Source organism: Frankliniella occidentalis, unplaced genomic scaffold (assembly GCF_000697945.3).
Source record: "Frankliniella occidentalis isolate FOCC.00 unplaced genomic scaffold, Focc_3.1 Scaffold226, whole genome shotgun sequence".
In the NCBI taxonomy this organism is placed as follows: Eukaryota; Metazoa; Arthropoda; class Insecta; order Thysanoptera; family Thripidae; genus Frankliniella; species Frankliniella occidentalis.
The window spans coordinates 160,356-169,075 of NW_026267352.1; the positions used below are offsets into that span (position 1 = coordinate 160,356).

General features: G+C 55.1%; 4 protein-coding genes across 5 annotated transcripts; 1 reads left to right on the top strand and 3 right to left on the bottom strand.

Annotated features, from left to right (window-relative positions):
• Positions 1-90: 90 nt before the first annotated feature.
• Positions 91-1,848, bottom strand: LOC127750649 (uncharacterized). The gene is made up of 5 exons (XM_052272843.1): positions 1,676-1,848; positions 853-1,401; positions 698-772; positions 522-611; positions 91-218 (listed from the first exon to the last, which is right to left on the bottom strand). The coding sequence occupies exons 1-5, from the start codon at positions 1,835-1,837 to the stop codon at positions 114-116; spliced, it is 981 nt and encodes a 326-aa protein (XP_052128803.1). The 5' UTR covers positions 1,838-1,848; the 3' UTR covers positions 91-113.
• Positions 1,849-3,599: 1,751 nt separating this feature from the next.
• On the bottom strand, positions 3,600-5,940 carry LOC127750651 (uncharacterized). Of its 2 annotated transcripts, XM_052272846.1 has the most exons (7): positions 5,693-5,940; positions 5,271-5,381; positions 5,038-5,205; positions 4,371-4,961; positions 4,214-4,288; positions 3,872-3,961; positions 3,600-3,779 (listed from the first exon to the last, which is right to left on the bottom strand). In XM_052272846.1, the coding sequence occupies exons 1-7, from the start codon at positions 5,924-5,926 to the stop codon at positions 3,690-3,692; spliced, it is 1,359 nt and encodes a 452-aa protein (XP_052128806.1). In that variant the 5' UTR covers positions 5,927-5,940; the 3' UTR covers positions 3,600-3,689. The 2 variants fall into 2 exon arrangements, with proteins under 2 accessions (XP_052128806.1, XP_052128807.1); XM_052272847.1 differs by lacking the exon at positions 5,271-5,381.
• Positions 5,941-6,171: 231 nt separating this feature from the next.
• LOC127750654 (uncharacterized) lies at positions 6,172-7,980 on the top strand. Its single transcript, XM_052272857.1, has 5 exons — positions 6,172-6,357; positions 6,423-7,425; positions 7,513-7,587; positions 7,672-7,761; positions 7,844-7,980. The coding sequence occupies exons 1-5, from the start codon at positions 6,182-6,184 to the stop codon at positions 7,901-7,903; spliced, it is 1,404 nt and encodes a 467-aa protein (XP_052128817.1). The 5' UTR covers positions 6,172-6,181; the 3' UTR covers positions 7,904-7,980.
• A 7-nt stretch (positions 7,981-7,987) lies between these two features.
• On the bottom strand, positions 7,988-8,684 carry LOC113201986 (cuticle protein 5.1-like). Its single transcript, XM_026416012.2, has 2 exons — positions 8,586-8,684; positions 7,988-8,383 (listed from the first exon to the last, which is right to left on the bottom strand). Exons 1-2 carry the CDS (start codon positions 8,595-8,597, stop codon positions 8,141-8,143), a joined length of 255 nt encoding a protein of 84 aa, XP_026271797.1. The 5' UTR covers positions 8,598-8,684; the 3' UTR covers positions 7,988-8,140.
• Positions 8,685-8,720: the final 36 nt, after the last annotated feature.

Here is an 8,720-nt window from a genome sequence, read left to right on the forward strand (position 1 = left end):
CAGCAACCTTCAGCAACCAACCTACCAACGACGACGAACCCAACTCTTTACATAATTCAAAAGACCGTTAATTTTTTTTTTTCATGTCCAGAAATTTCTTGAAAAAAATACGATCACACAGTTTTATTTGATTGTTCTTTTAGTTGGCCACGTCCGTGAGCTGCAATTGCTGAGAATTGGACTAAAACGACGATGTATGTCATACCGGAAGCAATAATCTAAAAGAAAAAACAACATTTAAAAATAAAACGAGTCTTCAACTTCAACAAGATATTAACATGAACGGGCGTGACCCAAGTTGAGATCGTCTAGGAAGTACGTCCGTTTTATGTGCCGTTACTAAATGGACAGCCAATACAGACTCTCATAGCGCGTGTAGGCAGGCAACAATTCGCCTGCAATGCATGCGTGTACTTCGGGGTGGCCTACCCTGGGTGTCGCAGGCGCCGAGCTCCCGTAATTTTATCAAATTAATCTGGAAAAAGCGAATGTGCTTTCTGGGCGATCCCTAATGTACTCACCCTATTCATAGTTCTCAAGTCAAAATAAAAGAGATCGAAAGCACCAAATCGAATCTTCTGTCTTTGTGTCTGGCAGATAAACCACTGAATCTGCGAAAGAGTGAAACAAACGATCTCAAAGCTACTCCTACTCGGGTGATTCCTGTAAGGGGTGCGAGTAACAAAACAACTTATACTTCTCTTTTGACTGAAGGATCCATGTCTGGGCAGCGAGTTATCCCTGCCTGCAAGGCGTCCGAAATCCTAGAACTCTGCAAATGAATCGACCTCAGGGGATGGCTGACCTAAACACAACTACACCAGCCTTGTGCCCTACTCCACCGAGACTCACCTCAGAGCTCATCTGTTCTCCAATGGCGCAGATGAATAGGAGTTTGCCGATCAGGACGGTGCCCCAGAACAGGAAAAAGACTCCATCCGCTGCGTCAAAGGCTACGTCAAAATCTTCCCCGACGTCCCCCAGCATGGCGGCGCGCGCCATCGTGAGGATCACGCCGCAGTACAGGAACGTGACTCCCCGCAGGAGCGAGAAGCTGCAGATGACCAGGTTGCACCAGCCGTACAGCCAGTTGGTGGCGAGCACGACGTCATGCACGCACTGGTAGCGCACCCGGAGCGCACGCAGGCCGGCGCGTGCCGGCGCACGGGCGTCGCTCTGCTCGCCGCCGAGCTCGTCTAGTTCGCGGGGCCTCGTGACAGGTCCGCGCCGGTGCAGGAGCGTGTTGACGAACTCCCGCACTCCGTCAGCGACGCCCGCCAAAGAGTCCACGCTCGCGGTCACTATGCAGGTGAACGAGTCCTGTATCGCGCTAATCAGCAGGGTCGGCAGCAGACCAGTGACGAACTGGGCCCCTCCGAGCCAGGTCCGGAAATAGAAATCCTAGGTGACAAAATACACAAAGTGAAAAGCCATAATAAAACAAACAAAAAAAAACAAAAAACAAAAACAGAACGTGCGGACTATCGATGTAGGACTGGGATCGTCTAAAATGTACGTCCGTTTTTCGCGGATTCTGCGGGCAAATTACTAGAGCTTGACGCCTCCGCAACTCAGGGTAGGCCGCGCCGCAGTACACTTCAGGCAAGATGTCTCTCTCTCTCTCCACCGTGTGACGGGCGTACTTTCTAGATGGTGCCTAGCGGGGAACTCGTACTTCGTGATAGATGCAGTGAAAAGCGTAGAAGGCGAGGTTGGCTCCGAGGCACATCAGGACGGCACGCCTTGCCACTTGCTTGCGCTTCGGGGCCCGGAAGGAGTGTACGTGAAGGAGCACAGCTCTCGCGAGCAGGCTCAAGGCGCTGGAATAGTGCACCATAACCACCTGTAGCAGATAAAAGTCGGGTTCGATAATGGCACCTCCCCCCCCCCCGTGGCAAAGAAGAACGGCTTGTCTGGACACGTGCTTGCCCTTCGGTCCCGAGAAAGAGCGTAAGTAAAGGAGTACAGCTCCAACGAGAAGGCTCAAGTCGCGGGAATGGTGCACCACGACCGTCTGCAGCAGAGGGATGGCCAATTTGAAATAGAGATCAGCAGAGCAGGACCACGTCGTCTCCTGCGTTTACCTGTATCAGCACGAATGAGATGCACTTCGCACCGATGTCGCATTTAAACAGACGGAACATGAACGAAATGTCGTCCGATATCGTAGTATTCTTCGAGATCTCGGGCTACGCAGTTTAAATAAATAACATCAATCGGTTGCAAGGTTTTTTTTAAGCTTCCAGATATTACCAGGAGCGAATTAATTCACCCCCTGGATTTGAATTGATTATTTTTGTTGTACCGACCTGAATCAGAGATAAAAGCACCGCAGTTCTGGCAATGCTGAATACTACGAGAGATATTAAGGCGTAGGACGTCCAAGCCCGCGACCAGCGCGGCGGCCAGCCGCTGCAGCTGAGGATCCCGACCAGAGCAAGTGCGATGGACCTCATAATGGTGTCGATGGCAAATAGGCCGACGACGTACGAAATTAGGCCCGAACTGTGCTCCACTGACTCGAACCGTGCAATCTGTGCGGTTTCGACATTTGACACCAATCAGTTTACACGATTTTTGTTACGTATAGAAGGCCTACATTTTTAATATGGACCACTTTGTGTTTTCAACCGACATAAGCTTGAACGGTGGGCCAAAGCAGCGTAGCTCTCACAAGGCTGAGTGCCACCAGAGACGCGAAAGCGTAGCAGGTCCAAGGGCGCGACCAGCGCGGCGGCCAGCCCCTACAGCCGAGGACGCCGGCCAGCTGCAGCAGCACATGCATGCAGTGCCAGTGCGCCACCAGGACGCGCTGGGAGGTAGCCAACGATCCCGTCGCCGACCTCGTCGCCGACCCGCGCGGCCGCCGCCAGGAGTGGGCCATCGCGCGGGCTGCACACAACTGGTGAGCACGACGCCCGCCCCAATGCGCCACGGAGCCGCAGGACGGTCGGTCGATGTGTATAAGGATAAGGACGCCGCCTACAGGACATCGACCGTAACGGAGTACTGACGGCTTGTCGGGACCTCTTCGCTTAATGCGCGCGCTGCTGAAAAATACTCGAAAAAATCCATATGCTGTTGTGTTCAGCTGATCTTGTTTGCCTGCGGACTTTTAAAAAAATGGTATGTATGAACTTCATAACCATAGTCCGCGGTTTGAGAAGTCAGCCTCAAAACCCCTCATCCTCATGCATTTCGTTGTCTTACTTTACCAAACGAACTCGTGTGGGCCCCTTGCCTACTTGCTCGGAAAAGTGGGGGGAGGGGGGGCAGAACGCTGGGCAGCGGCAGCCAACTGCTTTCTGTCGTCCGGAGTCCTTGTTGCACTACACCAGGGTGCTTGGTGTTAAGGGCGGGCCATTCCGACTCCACATTGCTATGTGGCTGGTTGACCTGCCCCAGAAGGTTGCAGGCATTTTCATTTCACTGTCTGCTATCTGTACACACTAAGGCCTCGTAGGCTATTATCATTCTATGGGGGGACCTAAATAAAGCGCCAGAGGTAGGTAAACCGGCTGCTCAGCACGCCTGCACGTGGAATGCTCTAACAAGAAAATCCGACTTGGAGACACCTGGTAAGGAATTTGTTAATCAAGTATGGGCGGGTAGTCCAATTTTATTGAAGTTTATCAAAACTATTTCATTGATTGATGGACGTCAATCAAAATTTAATGACTTCTTATAGTTCAAAGATATTGCTCTCTGCGTTTGCCTTGAGCTGAGATTGCAGAAAACTGTACTAAAATGACGATGTTTGTCATGCAGGCGGCAATGGTCTAAAAAAGAAAAAAATGATGCAAGGATAAACACTGAAAAAAAAACTTAACATGTGAACTTGCGAACCTGGGAGAGCCATAAATAAACTTACTCTCTTGATAGTATCCAAATCGTAATACAAGAGATTGAACGCCCCAAATCGAATTTCCTGCATCTGTGTCTGGCGTAAAAACGATTGAATCTGTAAAATAGTGAAAAATGCGCTTTCCAATTTTGGACTGTAAACTGATCACTCTCGTCCACCACCACCGTACCTTTTCCAGCGTGTTGACGAGAAGTCAACAAGCTGGGAATAGATAGAGATATTTTAAGAACGATAACGAAACAATGTCGAAACGATCAAATTGGGGTCGAACGATGTCGTTTCGATGCAGCTTTGGCGGTTAGTTCTTAAGTGTGTTAGTTCCGGGTGTAAATGAAAAATAGAACAGACCTCTCGCTCGATCCGAAGGTCTATGCCTGGGTGACGAGCCAACCCCGTCTGCAAGGCGCTCGAAATCCTGAAATTCTGGAAGAAGTTTGTCTGGAGGTTATTGGTATGCCAAAAAAGAACCACTGCGTGCCCAAAACAAACTCTGTCTAGGACTCACCTCCGAACTCATCTGTTCTCCAACGGCGCAGATGACTAGAAGTCTAGTGGTCAGCAATGTCCCCAACACCAGACAGGAGGCTCCGTCGAACGCGTTAAAGGGAAGCGGATCCTCGTAGTCGCCCAGCACCCCGGCGAACGTGATGGTGAGCATGACGCCCGAGTACAGGGACACCACCCCGCCGATGAGCGTGGCCGTCCCGGCGAGCAGGTTGAACCAGCCGTAGACCCAGTTGGTGGCGTGCACCACGTCCTGGACGCACTGGTAGCGCACCCGGAGCGTGCGCAGGCCGTGCAGTAGGACGCGCGCGTCGCCCTGCTCGCCCAGGAGCACGGGGACCCGGCCGCAGTGCGCGGGGCAGGTCGCCGAGCACGCTGTGCCGGGCGCGCCCGCCGCTCTCACAGACCCGGCCGCGGCCACGCGCGGCAGCGAGGCGACGTGCTCGTGCACGCCGTCAGCGATGGCCGCCAGGAAGTCGACGTTGGCCGACACGACGTGCAGGAACGAGTCCTGCGTCGCGCTGATGAGCACGTCTGGCATCATGTCATTCAAAATAAAGAACATGCCGTCCCATGTATGTACGAACAAGTTCTGCGGCACAGGAGCAAGTGTTAGACTGTGGCCGCCGCCGTGCAAGTCACCAAGCCGAACTAGCCAACTGTCGTACGGCATAAATGATGCTGTAAATGGAGTTGAAGGCGAAGTTTGCCCCGAACCACGCGATGGCGGCACGCCTGCACCCGTGCTTGTGCCTCGGACCCGGGAAGGAGTGCAAGTAGAGGAACACGGCCCTGACGAGCAGGCTCACGTCGCGAGAATGGAGCACCATAACCACCTGCAGCATTAGGATGTTCGGTTGAGCCGAAAGTGAATATCCCTCTACCTCTATCGCCCTCTTACCTGGGTCAGAATAACGGTGAGGCCCTTTATACACAGGTTGAAGGCGCCGAGCCAGAAGATGTACGAAATTTCGTTAGGATATGAACTTTTTCGCGCTGTCTCGACCTGAGGCTGTGCATTTTCGATATTTTACAATTTTGTAACACCACAAAGGTATCTTCCAGAAAGTACGTCCGTTTTCCTCAGATTCATTCGCCCAAGTAACGGAAGCTCAGCGCCTGCGAGACTCAAGGTAGGCCAACCCGCGCTGCACGCTTGCACTGCAGGTAAGATGTTGCCTACCGATCAGGCGCTATAAGAGCCTTGCAGATGCCTAGACAACGATGCAGTTTCGTATCGGCGATTGACAGACGTACACTTTCTGGATGACCCCTGTAAAGGCTTCATGCTGCATAACACACATTTCAGGTTAGAGAACAGACCTTGAACACGGTGAAGAACAGAAAGGCAAACAGCGCGACCCTGGCGACAGCCAACACCACCAGAGACACGTAGCCGTAGCACGCCCAGTGGCGCGACCAGCGCGGCGGCCAGCCGCTGCAGCTGAGGATCCCGACCAGCTGCAGCGCCACCAGGACGACGTGCCAGTGCGCCATCATGACGCGCCGGGAGAAGGCGACCGTCTCCCATGGCCTCGGGCGCCAGGAGTGCGCCATCGCTCATCCTTCACGCGACTGATGAACTCTCGCCTTGCGAGCGGGCTACGGCCGAGCGGTCTCTTCGATTCGTCGTGTAGCTGGACGCCGCGGCTGGTCGATTTGCCCGACGGACGCTCCTTAACCTGGCGTATCGACCTCGTCTGGTCACTTGATGGAGGGCGTGGGGAACAACCGCCGGAGGTCTCTTCAGTTGTGACGTGCAGATCGTGAGCCGCGCACCGCTCCCGGGCCCTGGCCGCTGACGCTGTCCTGATGGGCGGGGACGGGCGGCCCCAGGACGGCGGCGGTGAGGTTGTGTCGCCCTGGGTCCGGCCGACGCTCGTGTCCTGGTGGCTCTGGTTGTCCCTCGCGCGCATCGTGGGTTTCCTTCCGATTAACAAGATCGAGGGCCGCGGTGACTTACCGGACGTGTCTCGAGCCTGGACCAGGTAAAACATGCCGCCAGAGCAACGCCGACGGCTAACACAGTAAGCGTCGTCTTCGCCTCCCTCAGGTACGGCATGGGGCTGCTGGCGACACTGACGCTGCTGCGCGCCACGTCCACGGCCTTCTTCTGGCTTGGGCCGTACCCCACCCAGTGCATGTCACACACCGATGTGTTCCACACGGCCTTCATCGCCATGGTGATGCTCAAGATCCTGGGGATGAGCGTGGTCTCGCTGGCGTGCTTGCGAGCGAGACACTCGCAGTGCGCCGTGGTCGCGGGCCTGCAGCGCTGCCTGGAGCTGCAGCCCCTGCTCCGGCCGGAGTGCTGGGCGCGTCTCCTGGCCATCAACGCAACCTTCTTTGCGCTCCTCATCTTTTTCCCGTTCTCGAACTTGACGGGCGCGCAGAGCATAGAGCTGACCTTCGACGTGTTCTCTGACGTGTGCGACGTGCTCTCCACGCTCCTCCTGGCCGTCTTGGAGGGCGTGTTCGCCAACGAAGTCTCCCTGCTCTGGGCCTTCTGCACCGACCTGCGCCTGCGTATTCTTAGCCTCCTCCTCACCTCGCCAACAAGCCCGGCCTTCCCTCCCGCGTCCCCGTCGACCTCCCCGCTGGCCTCCTCGCCAGCCTCCCCTTTTCTACTTCGTACCACCCCGGGCGATGTCTCTCCGCTCCAGTTGTCACCCTGGTCGATGGAGAACGGTCGCCACCCGGACCTGACCTCTAGCCCCGGCGGCCAGTCGGTGGACTCCGCCTGGTCGTCGGACACGTACTGTCGTCCTGCCGCCCGGAGCCCTCCGGCCGAGGTCGCCGTCTCCTGGAGGGAGGTGCGGCTGCGACACATCCGCCTGCAGGACGTGCGGCTCGCCATGTGCTCGGCGAACGGCTGGCCGAACCTGATCGCCACCACGCTGTCCCTCCTGGACACGTCCGTGTCGCTCTTCCAGGACGTGTCCTCGGTCGAGGCCCAGGACAGGGGCTCCATGCCGTTCTTCTCGGCGGCTTGGGGCCTCGTCGTGGCCGCAAAGTTCGCGTTCATTTGCTGCACCTGCCAACAGGTGCAGAACGAGGTGAGACCCGCATCCCAGCCGTTGGTGCTTCCAAAATGCTTTCGCTATGACCGGCTATGACCTAACGCCACCGTACTCGTGTCGCAGCACTCTGCCATGTTGCACGCCCTGAACGGATTTCTGGCGCGCTACCCGGACCTGCCGTCCGACGTGAACTCAGAGGTGAGCAGAGCGAAGATTCCGGGGGGGGGGGAGGGGCTTACAGTCCGCTATTCACTGGTTGACTCGTATTTTCGTTCTTCTAAGGTGCGGGGCTGCATCTCTCAGATACAGCTGTTAAAGAATGATTTTACTGCTCTGGACATCGTCACCCTCAACGTGAAGACCATGGCGTCGGTAAGCTTCGTGATCATTTTTGTGACTTTACGCATACTATAAAAGTAATCAAACAAGGCGATTTTTACTATTCTTGTCATAGACTATTCTGGCTGTTTTTTCGTATATTGTGGTTCTGGTGCAGTTCGACCGCTCATGCTGACAGGCTTCTCTGAGCTCGCAAGGCGGCACAGTGAGCAGAAGAGTTTGAGGGACAGAATGACATGGCAAGACAAGACTCAGAATGTACTACATTGCTATCAGTTTATTAAATTTAGATGTATCACAACCATGATGTAATCTCCTCCGAAATTATTTGATTTGGTTTTCCAGAAAAGTCCGGGTCCGTAGTCATGGGGCAGCAAGTCGGTGGGGTGCGAAGCTGGCGTGGAGTTGGCGCTTAACGGTACAGGTAGGCGTAGGGGGAGGCGGCGTAGCCGTAGCTGCTGTAGCCGACGGCGGGCACGGCGCCGTAGGCGGAGTAGGTGCTGACGGCGGGGACGGCGCCGTAGGCGGAGTAGGCGGAGACGGCAGGGTAGGCGGAGGCGACGTAGGGGGAGGCGACGTACACGGCCTCGGAACCCTTCAGGTCCTTAGCGGGCACGGCGGCCACAACAGCCAGAACGGCGAAGAGAGCAACAATCTGGAGAGCGAAAATGGGAGAAAACGACATGTTATGAATTAATTCACACCAAAAATCTATTACATTTTGTCTGTGTCATTTTCTTCTCGGTCACTCTCAATCCTTATGTTAAATTATTGCGTTTCAGAGAGGCAGAGCTGACTGATCGCTGGGGACTTAAAACCCCCTGACAACAGTAAACAACAGCAAAGGGGATACTCACGACGGCCTTCATGGTGATGGTTTGCAGCTTGTCTTGGACTAACTGATGCCTGCTCCTGAGTCGCTGGCCGTATTTATACTGGAGCGGCCCGGGCCGGCCGCCGGCCGCCTGGATTTTTGGAGCCGGACCCCTCCC

Excerpts from the sequence above, each read along its gene's own strand:
- LOC127750649 (XM_052272843.1), bottom strand. The coding sequence starts at position 1,837 with ATGGTGCACTATTCCAGCGCCTTGAGCCTGCTCGCGAGAGCTGTGCTC. Across the intron at positions 1,402-1,675 it reads TTCACTGCATCTATCACGAA|GATTTCTATTTCCGGACCTG; the intron begins GTACGAGTTCCC and ends TTTGTCACCTAG. Across the intron at positions 773-852 it reads GAGAACAGATGAGCTCTGAG|AGTTCTAGGATTTCGGACGC; the intron begins GTGAGTCTCGGT and ends ATTCATTTGCAG.
- LOC127750651 (XM_052272846.1), bottom strand. The coding sequence starts at position 5,926 with ATGGCGCACTCCTGGCGCCCGAGGCCATGGGAGACGGTCGCCTTCTCC. Across the intron at positions 4,289-4,370 it reads GAGAACAGATGAGTTCGGAG|AATTTCAGGATTTCGAGCGC; the intron begins GTGAGTCCTAGA and ends AACTTCTTCCAG. Across the intron at positions 3,780-3,871 it reads ATTTGGATACTATCAAGAGA|ACCATTGCCGCCTGCATGAC; the intron begins GTAAGTTTATTT and ends TTTCTTTTTTAG.
- LOC127750654 (XM_052272857.1), top strand. The coding sequence starts at position 6,182 with ATGGGCGGGGACGGGCGGCCCCAGGACGGCGGCGGTGAGGTTGTGTCG. Across the intron at positions 6,358-6,422 it reads GTGTCTCGAGCCTGGACCAG|GTACGGCATGGGGCTGCTGG; the intron begins GTAAAACATGCC and ends CGCCTCCCTCAG. Across the intron at positions 7,762-7,843 it reads ACGTGAAGACCATGGCGTCG|ACTATTCTGGCTGTTTTTTC; the intron begins GTAAGCTTCGTG and ends TTCTTGTCATAG.